Source organism: Cornus florida, unplaced genomic scaffold (assembly GCF_030987335.1).
Source record: "Cornus florida cultivar Cherokee Brave unplaced genomic scaffold, ASM3098733v1 CherokeeBrave_3.0.0_Hap2_Chr01, whole genome shotgun sequence".
NCBI lineage: Eukaryota > Viridiplantae > Streptophyta > Magnoliopsida > Cornales > Cornaceae > Cornus > Cornus florida.
This window is the reverse complement of record NW_026775571.1, coordinates 76,781,935-76,801,083: the sequence shown is the minus strand read 5'-3', so window position 1 is coordinate 76,801,083 and position 19,149 is coordinate 76,781,935. Positions and strand designations below refer to the sequence as shown.

The 19,149-nt window shown below is 38.1% G+C and overlaps 1 protein-coding gene and 1 pseudogene across 1 annotated transcript; one reads left to right on the top strand and one right to left on the bottom strand.

Annotated features, from left to right (window-relative positions):
- The first annotated feature begins 201 nt into the window (after nt 1-201).
- Nucleotides 202-9,770, top strand: LOC132275249 (uncharacterized; annotated as a pseudogene).
- A 3,750-nt stretch (nt 9,771-13,520) lies between these two features.
- On the bottom strand, nt 13,521-16,204 carry LOC132275240 (uncharacterized). The gene is made up of 5 exons (XM_059776695.1): nt 15,751-16,204; nt 15,291-15,669; nt 14,910-15,242; nt 14,058-14,556; nt 13,521-13,685 (listed from the first exon to the last, which is right to left on the bottom strand). Exons 1-5 carry the CDS (start codon nt 16,202-16,204, stop codon nt 13,521-13,523), a joined length of 1,830 nt encoding a protein of 609 aa, XP_059632678.1.
- Between the last annotated feature and the right edge of the window lie 2,945 nt (nt 16,205-19,149).

Here is a 19,149-nt window from a genome sequence, read left to right as displayed (position 1 = left end):
CGTGTATGCATTGATTATCACAAATTAAATGCCACCACTAGAAAGTATCACTTCCCTTTGCCATTCATTGATCAAATTCTAGAGAGATTGGCCGGGCAATAATATTATTGTTTCCTTGATGGCTATTCGGGGTACAATCAAGTAGCCCTCGACCCATTAGACCAAGAGAAAACCACTTTTACATGTCCATTCGGCACATTTACTTATAGACGGATGCCTTTTGGTTTGTGCAATGCACCCGCCACATTCCAAAGGTGTATGATGTCAATTTTCTCGGATATGGTGGGAGAGTATCTAGAGGTCTTCATGGATGATTTTTATGTTTTTGGGTCCTCATTTGATGCATACCTCAAAAACTTAGATCTAGTGCTTAAGAGATGTCGTGAAACCAACCTTGTACTTGGCTGGGAAAAGAGCCATTTCATGGTTCAAGAGGGTATTGTTTTGGGTCACGTTATCTCAAGGAGATGAATAGAGGTGGACAAAGCGAAGGTCGAGCTTATTTCTGAATTGCCTCCACCTTCAACGGTGAGAGAAGTTCACCCTTTCTAGATCATGCTGGCTTTTACTACTGTTTTATCAAAGACTTTAGTAAAATTGCTCGACCCTTGTACAATCTTCTTGCCAAGGAAACTCCTTTCATCTTTGACCAAGCATGCCTAGACGCTTTTCATAAATTGCGTGAATTATTATCATTTGCACCTATCATGCAACCTCCCAATTGGTTATTGCCATTTGAAATCATGTGTGATGCTTCTGATTATGCCATAGGGGCAGTTTTGGGACAAAGAGTGGGTAAGCTTCCTTGTGCCATATACTATACAAGTAAAACTTTCTCGGGAGCTCAATTGAATTACTCCACTACCAAGAAAGAATTACTTGCCGTAGTATATGCTCTTAATAAATTTCGTTCCTATCTCTTAGGGTCCAAGGTTATCGTTTATTCTGATCATGCCACCTTGAGGCGTCTATTGACAAAAAGGGAAACAAAACCTAGGCTAATTAGATGGATTTTACTTCTTCAGGAATTCAATTTTGAAATCAAAGACAAAAAAGGCACCGAAAATGTGGTTGCCGATCATCTTTCTAGGTTATCGATAGAGCATTTCCTTAGTCTACCAATTTGTGACTCTTTTCCAGATGAACAACTCTTTCAAATTTCTAATAGAAGAATGCCTTGGTTTGCCGACATTGTGAATTATTTGGCAGTAGTCAAGCTACCAACTTCTTGGTCGAAGAACGAAAAGAATCATTTTTTTGCCAACATCCGGAATTACTATTGGGAAGACCCTATCTTATAGCGATATTGACCGAATCAAATTATGAGAAGATGCATTCCAGAGAGTGAAATTCCAAGTGTCCTAGTGTTTTGTCACATGAGATACCCCTCGGATCCGAGACACGGGTTGATCAGGCCCAGGCCCAAACCCGAGGGAATATCAAACAATTAATATTTTATAATGAACACGGAATACAAAATAAATTAAGAAATGAAATTAAAGCTGGACAGAACTAAAAATAGAATCCGCAAAATATTATAATTATTAAAATCCATCAAACCCAAACTCCAAAACTCCATCAGTTTACAACTTGGGAATCCATCTCTAGTGTACCCCTATTAAACATCCAAACGGAAGATAGAACAAATGTAATAAACGTCCAGAAATAAAACTATAGAGAGAGCCCTACATCGTCGGAAGAGTGAATAGAGACCTCTGCTCAGCACGAACACGTCTAAGCCTGGAACTGTCGTGTACCTGAAAAATAGAAGTAGGTCAGGCCCACGCGCAAGTTCTATACTATTACAATCCAAACAGAGGCCCGATACGCATGTACATCCTAAACAATTCAACAGTAGCTAATAGTCCGTAAATATATATATAGTCACACTAAAGGACTCTCACTGGACTACAGGCCGGTCTCAACCTGAATAGAGGTAACATGCTAAAACGCACACGAAGTGGGCATATGTACCTATACCTAAACAGGGTACACCTCCAACCATCGTAGCCAGCTACACATCCCGATACATATACGCTCCCTAGCCATCGGTCCTGAGGCTCAAGCTCATACCGAGGCACCATAACAGTACATATATAAAATTCATCCAAAATCCCTGGTATTGCCGCTCAACAAGTAGTTGCCATGACAATACAAATCCACGGGACTTAACTTTTAGTTAATCCCATTCTTATTCCAAGTAGGTGGGTAATGGTATTGATTTAAAAACCAAACCCATCCTTAGTATGCCACCGTCCCATACCGGTGCCTACTTTCCAATCCTCCAGTAGTCAATAATACCAATAAATCAAGTATATATCAAATAGGTGCTACAGCCCCCTTTAGAACGTGGCATAGCTACTACATACATATCCTGACCAGGTATGGTAAAAATAATAGATCTATCAAAACAAACAACTTGGGCATGGTAGTGAGACAACCAATCCATCCCAAGTATCACATCATAAGTGTGCATGTCCAGGACCAATAGATTGGCTAGAAAGCTGAGTCTGCCAATATCTAGTGTCACAGGCCCATCACTCTCATGTATAATAGCTGTATCACCCAATGGTGTAGAAATACCCTGAGGTCTAGTGCATACCCTCGTCCTTATCCCAGACAAAACAACAAAAGTCCTAGCTACAAATGAGTGTGTAGCACCCGTATCAAATAAAACACGTCCATGCAAACCATGAATAAGAAACTTACCCTCAATAGTCTGAGGTGCCTGAACATCCTGTGGCATGGGGTTATACACCCTGCCATAGTGCAACAGCTGTGGTGCCTGTCCCTGAGTCTGTGGCGGTGCCGGTAAAGTCAGATGTGTCTGTCCCTGAATCCGTGGAACCTGTGGAGCTGGTAGAGGCACTGGCGCCCTCTGTCCCTGCTGCACATACTGTCTCTGTCCCTGTCCTTGTCCTGCTTTAGGACACTGCCTGGTGGTATGACCATACTCTCCACAAGTGTAACAACTACCCTGGAAAGTATCAAATGGCCTCCTCTGTCGGTTAGCCTGTGGCTGACCCTGTCCTGCCTGTGGTCCCCCATTCCGGTGAGCATCTGAACCACCTTTGTGCTTCTTCCAAGGCTGTTGTCCTTGGAACTTGCCTTTGTCATTCTGCCGGTGACCATTGCCATTCCCCTTTTCAGCTGACTGATTAGTAGAGTCTTTATCTCCCCGCTTCTCACCACGAGCCTGTCTGATGTCCACAGTCAACTGATACTGTTGTAGAGCGGCGTCTACCACCTGAGCATAGGTAATATAGGCTGGACTACCTGTAATAGCTCTCTTGATAGACCACATCAGTCCCTTGACAAAACTGTTGCGGTTCTTCTCCTCTGTATCCACCTCCTCCGGTGCAAAGAGAGACAAGCGTGTGAACTGCTGCTCATACTCTTCCACTGTCATGTTTCCCCGCTGCAGACTTAGAAACTCGGTCTTCATAGCTACCCTGACTGCATAGGGAAAATATTTCTCATCAAAGCGAGCACCGAACTCATCATAAGACAATGTCATCCTCTCCTCTGAGGTGGTAACTGACTCCCACCACTGTAGTGCATCCCCAACTAGCTTGAAAGTAGCAAGCATCTGCTTTTGAACCTCCGTGCACTGAACCAAACGAAGATGACACTCAATGTCCTGTTCCCACTGGTGAGCTGCTCTCGCATCGGTTGAGCCTGAGAACACAGGTGGACTCCCCTTTGTGAAAGAGCTCCTAGCCTTTCCCCAAGAATCCGTCTGAACCACTGGTGCTGGTACAGGTGCCGGCTGTATCTGAGGCTGATTCCGAAGTGCAGCTGTTACCCCAGCCTCTATAGCCTGAGCAACGAGGTCATTGAGGTGAGGAGGAATCTCTGGATCTCTGACCTGGTCCAAAGTCTGTTGAACATTCTCCTGTTCCTTCTGAAACTGATCCATGTCATCTTGAAACCCAAGCCTTTGCTGTTCTTCCTCCATTTGCTGACGCCGTAGGAGATATTGTTGCCTACGTGCCGTTCTCCTTTCCTTCCTAGTTCCTTGCATGTTCTGTCCATTTCTAGCGTTAACCATCTGTTAACACGAAAAGATAGACGTCAGTACCCATTCTATACGAACCATAAGGAATACAATGAATCCTAACTTAAGCTCTATTCAAGAGAAAACGCTACGCGGAAGACTTAATATGAAACATCCTAGAGACACTTGAACCTGGAGTGCTCTAATACCAACTCAGATACCCCTCGGATCCGAGACACGGGTTGATCAGGCCCAGGCCCAAACCCGAGGGAATATCAAATAATTAATATTTTATAATGAACACGGAATACAAAATAAATTAAGAAATGAAATTAAAGCTGGAAGGAACTAAAAATAGAATCCGCAAAATATTATAATTATTAAAATCCATCAAACCCAAACTCCAAAACTCCATCAGTTTACAACTTAGGAATCCATCTCTAGTGGACCCCTCTTAAACATCCAAACGGAAGATAGAACAAATGTAATAAACGTCCAGAAATAAAACTATAGAGAGAGCCCTACATCGTCGGAAGAGTGAATAGAGACCTCTGCTCAGCACGAACACGTCTAAGTCTGGAACTGTCGTGTACCTGAAAAATAGAAGTGGGTCAGGCCTACGTGCAAGTTCTATACTACTACAATCCAAACAGAGGCCCGATACGCATGTACATCCTAAACAATTCAACAATAGCTAATAGTCCGTAAATATATATATAGTCACACTAAAGGACTCTCACTGGACTACAGGCCGGTCTCAACCTGAATAGAGGTAATATGCTAAAACGCACACGAAGTGGGCATATGTACCTATACCTAAACAGGGTACACCTCCAACCATCGTAGCCAGCTACACATCCCGATGCATATACGCTCCCTAACCATCGGTCCTGAGGCTCAAGCTCATACCGAGGCACCATAACAGTACATATATAAAATCCATCCAAAATCCCTGGTATTACCGCTCAACAAGTAGTTGTCATGACAATACAAATCCACGGGACTTAACTTTTAGTTAATCCCATTCTTATTCTAAGTAGGTGAGTAATGGTATTGATTTAAAAACCAAACCCATCCTTAGTATGCCACCGTCCCATACCGGTGCCTACTTTCCAATCCTCTAGTAGTCAATAATACCAATAAATCAAGTATATATCAACTAAATTCCAACATCCAACATTCAATGTTAGCAGTGATAAAATAAGCATTGATAAACAGGGTCACAACAACAACATATATATGCCCAATTTAAGTTGTTCCCTTTAGTCTGATATAAAGACGGAATTAATTAAAACTTCCATTTAACACCTTACAAATGACATACAGATATGTAGGGTATGTATCACAAAATCCTAACCTTCACAGTTGATACTAACTGTGATAATGTAAGCATCAAAACAATATTCACAGTATGTATGTAGACATGCTCAAATTATAGTGTTCCACAAAACCGATCTAGTGTTAAACTCAAATCCTCCTAGTATTTAATTTCCAACAGTTGCTATTACAGAAGTTAAGATAGCTATCATCTAGACCTGTCCTTCCAATAATTTATACTAGTAGTGGTAAGATAAAACGTGAACCACAGAACCACAATGCATCCGCAAACATGCTTAGTCTAGGTTGAACAAGCATACAACACTACTGTAACTACCAGTTTCATAGCAAAACAGATATCATTTTAGTTTGGTTTAATCTTCATTAATCCTGGAATCATTTAAGAGTGCAAAGAGTATGAAGCCTAAGGGAAAGAGTAAGGATAGAATCTTGCCTCAGAAACTTTTGTTCAAAGTTTCAACGTCGTCTTCTTAAAAAAATCCCGGCGAGTTCCAAAACCCGGTTACTGTTCACGGGTACGAAACACTATTCCCGAACTTAAAATCTGATCTCCATCTTTCAGATTGTGCGACACTGAGTCATGAACCTATCCTCCAAATTTCAGCTCGATCGGACCACGGACGAAGCGGGATCGGAGCTTTGATCAAACCTTGGCAGAATGTGAAAAACTGCGTTTTTCCTTCTCCACTTCCACAAAACGTGTGCTTTGTTTAAAAAAAATCCTACACAGACGTCTACCTTATACTTATAGAGTTTTCCTAAATCCTAGGTTCATTTAAGTCCAACTCACAATCCTAACCGGCCCATCCAATTAACGTAGAAACCTACGACGGCTATAATATAAAACCCTAATTTATACTGCAATTAAAACCCTAATTAGATGTATTTACCTAATTACCCTATTCACCATTAAATACTTAACAAATAATCTAATTGAACAAAATAATAATTAGTAAACCCAATTAAACCAAATAAGACACACATAAAATAAGACACACATAAAATAATTAAACCAATTACACTTAAACCATTAATGCCAATTAAATAATTAAAACACTAACAAGTAATTCCAATCAAATAACTAAACCAATTACACTTAAACCATTAATGCCAATTAAATAATTAAAACACTAACAAGTAATTCCAATCAAATAACTAAAAATAAATATCATTTAAATAAATTAAATCACCACAAAAGAAAACAATTAAGCACCTAATAAAAAAAATAATGGCACATAATCAAATAAAATGCACTTAAATAATAAATTAAATACCATTAAATACCAGGAATATCCTTTTTAAAATTAGGGGTATTACATCACACTCTTGCATGTGGTGGGCATTTTAGTGCAAAGAAGACCGCCTTGAAAGTTCTTTAAAGTGGGCTCTTTTGGCCCACTATTCATAGAGATGCCTATAATTTTTGCAAATCATGTGAGAGATGTCAAAAGATGGGGACAATGTCTAGAAGTGATATGATGCCCTTGACCAATATACTTGTTGTTGAGATCTTTGATATATGGGGCATTGATTTTATGGGTCCATTTCCTATGTCCTATAGTTTTCAATACATTCTTCTTGCCGTTGATTATGTTTTCAAGTGGGTGGAAACATGTGCTACCAAAACAAATGACCATTCTGTGGTCATTCAATTCATCAAATCCAATATCTTTACTCGTTTTGGTATGCCAAGGGCCATAATAAGTGATGGAGGAAAACATTTTGCAATCAATTATTGAGGCACTTATTTCTTAAGTACTCTATCACTCATAAGATAGCCACGCCCTACCATCCTCAAACAAGCGGGCAAGTCGAAGTGTCTAACCGGGAAATTAAGCATATTCTTGAGAAAACGGTTAATATCACCTGGAAGGATTGGTCAAGAAAGCTAAATGATGCTTTATGGGCTTATCGGACGGTATACAAGACTCCCATTGGCATGTCTCCTTGTAGACTTGTCTATGGAAAGCCTTGCCATCTTCCGGTTAAGCTAGAGCATAAAGCCTTATGGGCAGTTAAAAAGCTCAATTTTGACCTTGATAAAGCCGGAGAGAATAGGCTACTTCAATTGAGTGAGTTAGAAGAGTTGAGACACAATGCTTATGATAATGCCAAAATCTACAAAGAACGAACCAAAGCCTTTCATGATAAGTATATTGTGAAAAAATCTTTGGAACCCAGTCAAAAAGCTTGGCTTTTCAACTCTAGACTAAAACTTTTTCCTGGGAAATTGAGAACCAAATGGGAGGGTCCTTATGAAATCATTTCTATTGCACCTCATGGGGTGGTTGAAATCAAAAACTTGAAGAAGGGGAACATTTTCAAAGTTAATGGTCAAAGGTTGAAACCTTACATAGAAGGTCAAGTCTTTCAAAGACATTTGGAAGCTGCACATCTAGTTGACCCGGTGTATGAGCACATAGAAGATTGCATTGACAAGGAACCAAAAGCTCCTTTTGAGCTTAAACTAACAAGTTCTTCAAAGAACCATTTGTTAGGAAAAGTTCAAAGAACCATTCATCACCTCAATAAGGAGGGGATGCATAACAAGATTTTTGATCCGGGCTAAAAGAGCCCAATGTCTTGCTAGAGACGTTAAAGACTAGCAAAGACATTTCGTAGGGTGTCAAAACCCTATTCCTCCCCCATTTCTATCTTTCATTTCATTTCATGCGAAGTCTAGATATTTGTTTTTGGTTCTCATATGCATTGAAAGGAACTTTGGTGGGGATTGCATGAGCTTTCATATCATTATTGAGCATTCTACATAGTTCGATCAATCTCAAACTTGAGTTCGATCGATCAAACTCCATTCTACATCCAACACTTAGAAAAAATTTTGACCTGCAGAAACCTGCATCCAAATTACCTCTCTGTCCCATCGTTCAAACTAACTCTTAGATCGATCAAGAGACCTTCGATCGATCCAACTTGCAAGTTCAATTGATCTCATGATTCAACACTTAGAAAAATTTTGAGCCTGCATCAACCTGCATATTTTTTGCTCTCTGTCTGATCGATCTGAAGTTCTTCGATCGATCCAACTTCCAAGTTCGATCGATCTTCAAGTTCCAACACTTAGCCAAATTTTTGAACCAAAAACCTGCATATTTTTGCTCTCTGTCTGATCGATCGAACTTTTGTTCTGATCGATCTCAATTCTCTATTTCATTGTTTGACTTTTCAAATTTCAAAAAACCAAAAATATTTTCATTTTCATTTTATTTTATTTTCATGTTTATTCAATGATTAAAAAAATAATAATAAATAAATAAAGGGGGGGTTCGATCGATCTGAGATTTTATTTCGATCGATTGAACTTAGGTGCGACAGTTTTTAAATAAAGGATAAGATCTCATTCTCCCCCATTTTCAAACCCTAGTTCCTATGCCGCCGTAACCTCACCCATCTCCTCCATCTCCGGCGAGATCTCTATAGTGAACCAGGTGTTGATCTCTCCCTCTTCTCGGATCTTCTTCCTCTTCACATTTCATCTCTCCTCTCTTTGCTTCAAGGTAAGATCCGAGACCACATTATTGATTTCACACCTTGATTTGTTAAAAGTATGCTTTAAGTGTTTGATCTGTTCCAATATTCATGATGATTGTTGGCCATGGATGAAGTTTTAAGCTTTTTATGTCTATATGTCCATATTCGTCTTTATGCCATATCCATTGTAATGAGTTATTTTGATTTTTGGGAGTGTGAGCCATTCTAGGTGATTGTGATTGATGATTGTTGTGTTGATGGGCCCACAAACATGTTCACGTGGGTCCCGTGCTCCCACAGTCACAGATCTGTGACTTCTCTTTTTTACAGAACACAGTTCGATCGATCTAACTTGTGCCTCAGATCGATCGAAGTTGTGAGATCGATCTCACTTATTTTCGATCGATCCAACTTTTGTGATCGATCTTACTTCTTTTTCTGATCGATTAAATTTCATAGATCTCATACACACACTTCATTCATCTTATATTCACTTCATGCTATCATATCTATACCCAATGCCTGTGATATTCCACATTGGATGCATTTCATACTTATATTGCTTAGCATACTTCACATCCTATCACTTGCATAGATTCATGTCATATATGTTTTGTCTATCCTATTTGACAAACATGTTTCTATTGTGCCTTCAATTCATTATTCTAGCACTTAATCCCATTGTAAGATTTCCTTTTTGCAGACCATGACTAAGAATGACAGTTCTTCCACTTCAGCCACACCTGAGGCTCATGATCAGATATGTCGCTTAGAGGAGCACCTTCAGAGCTTGGAGGATATGCTGGTTGCCCTTAGAGCTGACATTAGTACCCTTCGTCTGAATATGATGGCTGCCATTCGAGTTGACATTTCTCGCCTCCGTACGGAAATTTTGACTGCCATTGATGACTTAGCCAGGGAGATCCGCGGAGCTCCCTCTACCTGAGACTCCCAGTATCTTTATCTTTTTATGTTCTTTATCTATGTTATGTGTTTAGTACACTTGTGATACTATTATTTTTGCAGCCTGGTCTGTCGGCTTTGACACTGAATGTATTACACTTTATTGTTGTTTTTCTCAGTGACTTCAGTGAGAGAGTGCTACCCAATTTTCAGGACCACCCTTGTACCTTTCTCATTTCTTTATCTGTTTATCCCATTTACACTTGTATATCCACTGTGCACTGATTATCCCATGTTGTTATCTGATAAGTTTATCCAAGTGCCAATTTTCAGGACCACAGTTCATCCCAAGTTTGGGGGGGCCATGCCACCCACTTCGGATACTTCAGTCTCGATCATTCTTGCTTAGTTGCACTAGTATACTCTTTCCCTTGTTCTCTTGCACACTGAGGACATTGTGCCATTTAAGTTTGGGGGGAATGGTGCTTTACAGTGTTAGTTTTAAATTCAAAATTTTGAGCATGACTTGTATATTTGAGGGATATTTCTATGATTGGTCCATATCTAGCTATGATTTTGATCTTTTACGGACTATATTGCTTAAAATTTAAAAATTGCTTAACTTGAGAGTCCAATACTCCTTGTATGCCTTATGAATGCCATTTAGGAGTAAATTTTTTGAAAAATTGGTATCTTGCTTGCACTTGTGGTCTATATCATCTTGATTTTGTGATTATTTTAAGATTCATTTTGGGATTCTACACTAGCATAGGCGCACACTAGCATTCATTTGTAGGGTACATGCTTTGTTGATTATTGAATTGGTTATATCCCAATTGGACTAGTAGTGCATTAAAAGCTTTCATTCTTGATAAAAGTGGATAACAACCTATTTTCACTAAGTAGCCGGGATTCTAGCCTCATCAAGCACTGAATTTCTCACGCCGAAGGGTGGAGGGCCCAAACTCTAGGTTAATAATTGAATCAAAAAAAAGAAAAAGGTTGCAAAAGTAATAAAAAGCGAGGACTTCTCTCAAAAGGTGAGAAGTGGGAAATGATTAGATGGAGGTTGTTTTGATTTGTAGCCTAGTTGATTTGAGCTTGTAAGTCCGTAGGGGTATTTGAATGCCTAATGCCCTAAAGTCGTCTGGTTTGGGAGTCATTGACCTAACGCTCGACCTCATGAATCGCTAGAAAGCTTAATAGATCAACACATTGCACCATGCTTCTATCTTTGATCCTAAAAAAAAAAAAAAAAAAAAAAAAAAAAAAAAAAAAAACCCGAGTGAAAAGAATAAACGCACCTAGATGAATAAAGTTTTAATAAAAAGTCCACTTTTTGTCTTGATGATCGGTACTAGATTTGTGCGCTAGTTTGAGGGTAAGGATGTGATTAATTCTTTAGTTGGCTAAGATAGCAACACATTTGATGCCGGTCCACACAAAAGGATTCTAGAGTTGTTTTGATTTGCATGATCATTTTCTTGATGTGTGGAGGACCATATTTGCTTGTTTGATGTTGAGATTTTGGGAGATTGCTTAGAAATGTTCGAAAAATTGCATACTCGAGGTAGTTTTCTCCCAATACTTGTTTGCAATATTGGTGCCTTTTTTGAAAAAATGAGCTTAATGTTTATGGGAACCATTTCTGGAAACCTTCATGAGACTTCACTTGTCTACTAGGGGTAACCTAGGGGTTTAAAAGGCTTGTTGCATATGCTAAGTGCAATCGTGTTCCCTACGAAAGTGGCGTTATCCATTTATTGTTTTCTTAGCTCATAGTTGTATAGTTGTTCATTTCATTCCTTTACTTTCTAGTTCATTGCTAGGGACTAGCAATATTTATGTTTGGGGGTGTGATGAACGCTGAAAAGTGCGTATTTAAACCCCTTAAGCTTAGGCATTCTAGTACCTTTATTTATCTTACTTTACCGTTTTAGATTGATTTCGTATTATTTCCATTTTTAGGCACTTATCCCGAAAATAAGCTAACTCAGCCAAATAAGAGCTTAATTGAAGCAATTTTGGGATTAAACAAAGAAAGGAGCAAAGTGGAGAAAGAAGAAAGCAAATGAAGCCAAAGGTGGGAAGCAGCAAAGTTTGATCGATCCAAGTTCAAGGTTCGATCGATCGAACAATGATCGATCTCAGCACTTCAAGATCGATCCAAGCCTTGGCCCAAAAGCATAAAGTCCAAAAGTTCGATCGATCCAACACCACCTTTCAATCGATCAAACAATTTTGTCCTTATTCAAATGATTGATCCTATCCACAGGTATACCACCCACTAACCACTTTTGTCCTTTTCCCATAAATATCTCTCCAAAATATCTCGGATTTGTCTTTTCCCAAAAAGCTCAACCAGTTGGATCGATCCAGCCTAAGTTCGATAGATCTCAGCCAGTTCGATCGATCCAAGTCCAAGGTTCGATTGATCGAACTTCCTCCAGTACGAAAAAGTTAAAATTCCATCTCATTGAAAGTTGTCCTTTATCCAATCATTAGAGAATATTGTGTGCACGACCCCAGCTCATTTTAGGTGTCATTTTGACCTACCTATATAAGGATAAAGATTGATTTTTACAAAGGGGAAAAAAATATTATTTTCATATCATCTCTTGGAGAAGAAGCATAGAGGAAGAGGCTAGAGACACCATTGGAGTTCTTCATCAATAAGGAGCAGATTTCAACCATGGAGTTAGCCCTTGAGGGTTGGAGCAACATCACCATGAGTGGCTAGACATCCTCTTGGGGCTAGAGTTAGCCCCAAGCATGCTTCCTATATCTTAATCTTGTGTATTATTAAGGGATTAGTGTTGTAATTAATGTTTTGACATTTTGATATATATAGATCTTGTTTATTCAATGATTTATGTGGTTTAATGCTTCCAATTGATCATTTCATTCTATCCATATGTCTATGTATGCTAGAATAGATGTTCATGTGTTTGCCTCTATTTCTTAAGTTATTGATGTATGTCTATGCGTATTAATGCTATAGATTTAGAGATTGTCAAAACATTGTGCTTAAAAGAATGCTCTTGTGATTTTCTAGATGGTCTATGCTCATTTCTTGATGGATTATGCCTCTCCCTTAGCTTAATTAGTTTAATTTTATGTCATTAGCTTAATTGTAGTGTAGGGATAGCATAGTTGTTTGATGAGAGGACAATCCATGCTAGTTGTTTGATGTTCCATACTTTTGAATGCAAGTAGCATATGTCTCTAACTTTGTGTTGTATTTGGCTTGTGAGCTTAATGAAAGGATTAATGACTTGCTAGATATGTTGTGCTTTTCACACGCTATTTAGACAATATATACTTAATTGCTAGATATATTGTGCTTTTCACATGTTGATTAGACAATGTATGCTTAATTGGTCACCCTTGCTAATTGAATCAACCAAGCACACACACACACACCATTATTGCAACACACATTACCCTCATTAGTCACTAGTTAAAAGTGTAGAAAAGCATTGCTTGGTGGTGACCTCTAAACCCCAAGATTTCTCTCTCTCTTACTTACTTTTTGTTGCATTCGATTACTTAATTTAATTTAGTTGCTCTCTAATTTAATTAACCAACCACCCCTTTGTTTGATCACTTAACCTACTAGCCCTAATTGTGATTCCACAATCAAGTACGACTCCAATCCCTTGGAACGATCCCTACTCACTCTTGTTACTTTAGTAGTAGTGTTGGTAGTGGTTTTTATAAATTTAAACTTGACTCAAAAGGCTTTTCTTGAACCGCACATTCACTACATCAATTTGGCGTGTAGGAACGGCTTTTACCAACTGTCAAGTACCCCACCAATGCCCACATGAGAGGCATCGCAATCAACTTCAAAGATTTTTTCAAAGTCCGACAAAACAAGAACAGGTGCGCTAGACAGTTTTTCTTTAACAAGCTGGGAACTTTTTTCGACCTCAGTTGTCCACCTGAACGCTCTTTTCTTCATGCAATCAGTTAAAGGGGCTAAAATAGTGCTAAAATTCCTTATAAATCGGCGATAAAATGAAACAAATCCATGGAAACTCCTCACTTCTTGTAAGCTTTTTAGTGTAGGCCAACTTTAGACAGCTTTGATCTTTTCTTCATCCACCTTTATCCCCGTAGAAGTCAAAACAAGGCCTAGGAAAGCTAGGCTATTTGTCATGAAAGAACACTTTTTGAGGTTTACATACAGTTTTTCTCCTCTCAAAGTGGTTAGAACAGCCCTCAAATGCTCCATATGCTTACTTTGATCATGACTATAAATAAGAATATCATCAAAGTAAACAACAACAAATTTACCAATGAAAGGTTGAAGCACTTAATTCATTACCCTCATGAAAGTGCTTGGAGCATTGGAAAGGCCAAATGGCATGACAAGCCATTCATATAAGCCCTCACGAGTCTTAAAAGCGGTCTTCCATTCATCACCCAGCTTGATATGAATTTGATGGTAGCCACTTCTAAGATCAATCTTGGAGAACACCTTAGCACCGGCAAGCATGTCGAATAATTCATGAATTCTTGGGATAGGAAACCGGTATTTGATGGTAATTCGGTTAATAGCACAATTATCCATACACATGCGCCATGTCCCATCTTTCTTTGGAGTTAACAAAGCCGGCACCACACAAGGACTCATGCTTTTTCTAACATACCCCTTCTTTAACAACTCCATGACTTGCCTTCTTAATTCTTCATGTTCTTTTGGGCTCATCCAGTAATAAGCCTTGTTAGGAAAACTAGAACTGGGAACAAGATCAATTTGGTGTTGAATGTCTCTAAGTGGAGGGAGACCATTAGGCAAATCGTCAGGTGTAACATCTTGAACTCTTCCAAAAGAGGTTGTAGCTCACTAGGCATATCAATGGGCTGCACTTCTTCTTTAGAAATTAACATATATATAATACCAGTTTCATTACTTTCTTTCATAAATTTTGACAAAGTTAGAAAATTACTACCCTCCTCCTGTGAAGATTTAGGAGTTTTTTCCTCTTTACTTAGCAAGAGAACAATTTCTAATTTACCTATTTTAAAAAAGTAGATGTTCTTACGACTATCATGGGTAACACTTTTATCATATTTCCAAGGTCTTACTAGGAGTATGTGACACACATCCATAGGAACAACATCACACCACACTTGATCATTATAATTTTTGCCCATAGAAAATGAAATAAGACACCTTTTGGAGACTTTTACCTCATTTCCTTTCTTAAACCATCCAATCCGATAAGGATTTGGATGAGGCTCGGTTTGGAGCTTAAGCTTGTTCACCATTTCTTGTGAGATGATGTTTTCACAACTCTCACCATCAATAACAATTTTGCACACTTTGCCTTGAGATTTGCAACGAGTCTTGAAGATATTAGACCGAAGCCAATGTTCATTGGATTCAACTCTAGGAGTGGCAAGTGCTCTTTGGATCACCAAGCTTTTGCTTTCTTTGGGTTCAATCTCCTCATGTTCGAATTCACATTCTTTATCATATATGGGCTGATTTGAATCATCAAAGACCCTGTCATCAATGTCCTCATTACCAAAAGCCACACGAGCATCAACTTACCCCTTTGGACATTCGTTGTAACGATGCCCAACTTGGCCGCATTTGAAACAAGACATAGGATTGTTGTTGCGACTAGATTGAGCTCCAACATGGTTGGTAGGGGCTGATTTTCCAGAATTTTTACTCGCATCTCCAAACTTGAAATTAGTTCCTCCACCACAAGAAGATTCTCCTTTAGAAGAAGGATAAAGACAACGAACATATATAAACTTTTTAGCACCACCCCGAGCCAGTTTAGCCTCAACTTTCAAGGCTAATTGGTAAGCATCATTGACCCTCCATACTTGATAGATTTCTACTTCATCGTGAATTGGAATTTTCAACCCACCAACATATCTTGAAACAAGTTGTTCTTCAGTTTCTTGAATGTCATTCTGGGCTATGAGTTTTTAAAATTCTTCGATGTAATCTAACACACTCTTTGAATCTTGGTGAAGGTTGTTAAATTGAGATAAACAACTTTGTGCAAAATCCAAAGGTAGAAATTTCTCTTGAAGCCTAGACTTCATTTTCTCCCAATAAGAAATTTTAGGCTTTCCCTTGCGAAGCCTCATCTTTTGAACTTTGTCCCACCATGCCGAAGCATAACCTCTAAACCTTTTTGCCACAAGCTTTAATTTTTGATTCTCGGGTGTTTCTTTGTAATAAAAGAATTTCTCAATGGCACTAAGCCAATCAAGAAACTCTTCGGGGTGAAGACGACCATGAAACTCCGGTAAATCAATCTTCACATATTCAGAATCACGATAGAACCTTCCTAACCATGGTCCAGCACGATTGGCAAAAAGGGTTCTCATCGGACTCATCACTAGAAGACCCACGACTTGATCTACCGTGCTCACGATGAACTTCTTGGCTTTCCAACCGCAAGGTAAGTTGCTTAACTTGTCTTCGAAGTGCTTGAAGTTTATCATCTCTTTCATCCCTCAAATCTCCTATCATATGGTTGCCATTTCTTCCTCTACCTCTTCTAGCCGCCATGAAACAAGAACAATAAAAGTCGGCTCGAGAGCATAGCACAAGCTGATACCAAATGACGTGGTTGGATAAGAAGGAAAAAGAAAAATTATAAGACAATAAGACACAACTAAGAAATGAGTTGGATAAACAAAGAGCTATGCTTTATAATTTCATTACAAAATATAAATTCCAGTTCTATAGCTTCTTTACTCCCAGCACATATAAATATAAGACTCTAACTTCAACACTATATTGATGAGGCTTCAACTCCCAACTCAAAACACAAGACTCAAGATTGACAACCTTAATTAAACACACATTCCAATACCCAAAATACCAAGAAAATAAATAGAAGTTGTTAAGGAGAACAAGTCATTTTCCAAGACATCTTATAATCTTCCAATTAGCCACTGAAGCATCCGCATGTTGTTGACAAGGCTGCCAAGTAGGCACTGCATCACATTGCAGCACTGTAACCTTGAACAACTGCTTGCCCTTTTTTCAACATTAGAATACTGGAAAAGGAATTGTCTTTCTTAGGGGTTTGTTTGTTTAGATGGGAATGAATAGTGAAAAATGAAAGTTAAAGAAAGTAAAGTGGATGAAAACAAATTCAAGTTTTCAACATGCATTTGCTTAGCAAGAAAGTTGTAAAAACTATTATTTTGTTAGTTTGGATAGCATGAAAATAAAGAGAAAATTATTGTACTTTCCAAAACTTCCCTTGTAGTTTCAAATACTAGAGAAAGGGAGAAGAGAGAGAAACAAAATTCTTATTGTGTTTTATGTGGGAAACATTTTGGGAAAATTAAGCACTAAAGGGAATACCAGTTTCCTAAAATTTTTCCCTTTTCATCTCATCCAAACTTATAAAAATTAGACATCTTTATCATTTCTTTTCCTTTCTTGGTACTTCAATCTAACCAAACGCACCTTATGGGAATAAATGGGATATGAACGAACCTAGGAGATATTAGTATATACAAATATTTTTTACACTAAAGTCTAATATTAGAATATACAAATATTTGACATGGAAAATGTGATTCTTTCTGATTGAGTTCTGTAGGGATTGGCACCAGTCTCGGAATTCTATTTTTACTTATTGGTACTTGGTGGATAATTAAACTAGCGTAAAGAAGAAGGAAAATTAAGCTCAAAGAAGATTTCTTTAAACAAAATGGGGGTTATTACTGCAACAAGAATCGTCTTCAGGTGAAGGTAACGTTGAGAAAACCAAACTCTTCACTTCAAAAGAGTTGGAAAAAGCCACCCCCATTTTAATGAGAATCGAATTCTAGGTCAAGGAGGCCAAGGTACTGTTTACAAAGGCATGTTGATAAATGGTAGAATTGTAGCGGTTAAGAAGTCTAAAGTAGTGGGTGAAGACAAACTTGATCGATTTATTAATGAGGTGGTCATTTTATCACAAATTAACCATAGAAATGTAGTCAAGCTACATGGATGTTGTTTGGAGACAGAAGTACCCTGTTTGTTTATGAATTCATCCCTAATGGAACACTTTTCCAGTATATCCATGACCAAAATGAAGAGTTTCCCCTTCTGGGACATTCGTGTTCGGATTGCAATATAAAATTGCAGGAGCTCTTTCTTATTTACACTCAGCAGTTTCCATACCCATTTGTCATCGAGACATTAAATCCACATACATATTGTTGGATGATAAATACAAAGCAAAAATGTCTGACTTTAGGACTTTAAGATCAATAGTAGTTGATCAAACTCACTTGACCACAAAAGTACAGGGGACCTTTGGATACTTGGATCCTAAGTACTTTCAATCAAGTCAGTTTACAGAGAAAAGCGATGTTTATAGCTTTGGAGTAGTTCTTGTTGAGCTCTTAATTAATAGGATAAAAAGCGATCTCATCAATCAAACTTGAAGAATGGCGAAGTTTAGCAACATATTTTATATTAACAATGAAGGTGAATTGTTTGTTTGATATTCTTGATGCTCGAGTTGTGAAAGAGGGTGGGAAAGAAGAAATCATGCGAGTCTCTAATCTTGCAAAAAGATGCTTGAACTTGAATGGGAAAAAAAGGCCAACAATGAAAGAAATTGTAATGGAGTTGGAAACCATTGGACTGTCATAAGGAACATCTGCTATTCAACAAAACTATGAAGAATATGAATTTGAAGTTGCTGAACTCAATGGGTCTTGGGATGCTGCTTCAACTTAGGTAGGAACTTATCTAGATTGTAGGGTATGATCATCGTCAGATGTCCAAGTAAACATAATCGTTAAGGTTTTGTTTTCCATGTTCTCGTTTGAATAATAGTGTATAATCACTCAAAGATTTTCCTACTTCTGGTGTTTAAGAAATAATGATCAGCAAGAAAATTTTAGCGCCCTCTCTATTATTTTTCATCTTGTGTAAGCCAAGTAAGAAATACTCAACATTTGTTTCTTTGGAGAGTTTATGGATATCATTTTGTACGTAAATTCAAATTATATACAAGGCATTTTGTATATATTGGTCAAGTACGATACATCTCTTTTGTCGTTTTAGGGTGATCCCGTTGAGTTATGCCCGTTCTGAATAAACATTGATGTATTCTCTTAGTCGGGATCCCTATGTAAACCTATATAGTCGACTACAATATATATATGCACCAAATTCTACTGTTTCAGTATCAATCACCCAAATGAATGGTCCAAAGACATGCTCCATGTTGTGGTTTTGTGGAGTCTGATTAGGTGGAAGATTTTTAGGAAGAATTAATTATATGGAAACTTCAAGAGTATTGAATTTTAGAGAAAATTCAGTTTCCTAATCTGATTTGACTTCCTTATTGGTTTAAGGAAAATTCAGTTTCCTGATTTGATTTAATTTCCTTATTGGTTTTGGATTCTACAAAAGTCAAATACTTGTAGGA

Coding starts and splice junctions, on each gene's coding strand:
- LOC132275240 (XM_059776695.1), bottom strand. CDS start 16,204: ATGATAAACTTCAAGCACTTCGAAGACAAGTTAAGCAACTTACCTTGC. Junction 15,670..15,750: donor ACCTTTGGATTTTGCACAAA/GTTGTTTATCTC, acceptor AAAAACTCATAG/CCCAGAATGACATTCAAGAA. Junction 13,686..14,057: donor CTCCAAGCACTTTCATGAGG/GTAATGAATTAA, acceptor GATTGCATGAAG/AAAAGAGCGTTCAGGTGGAC.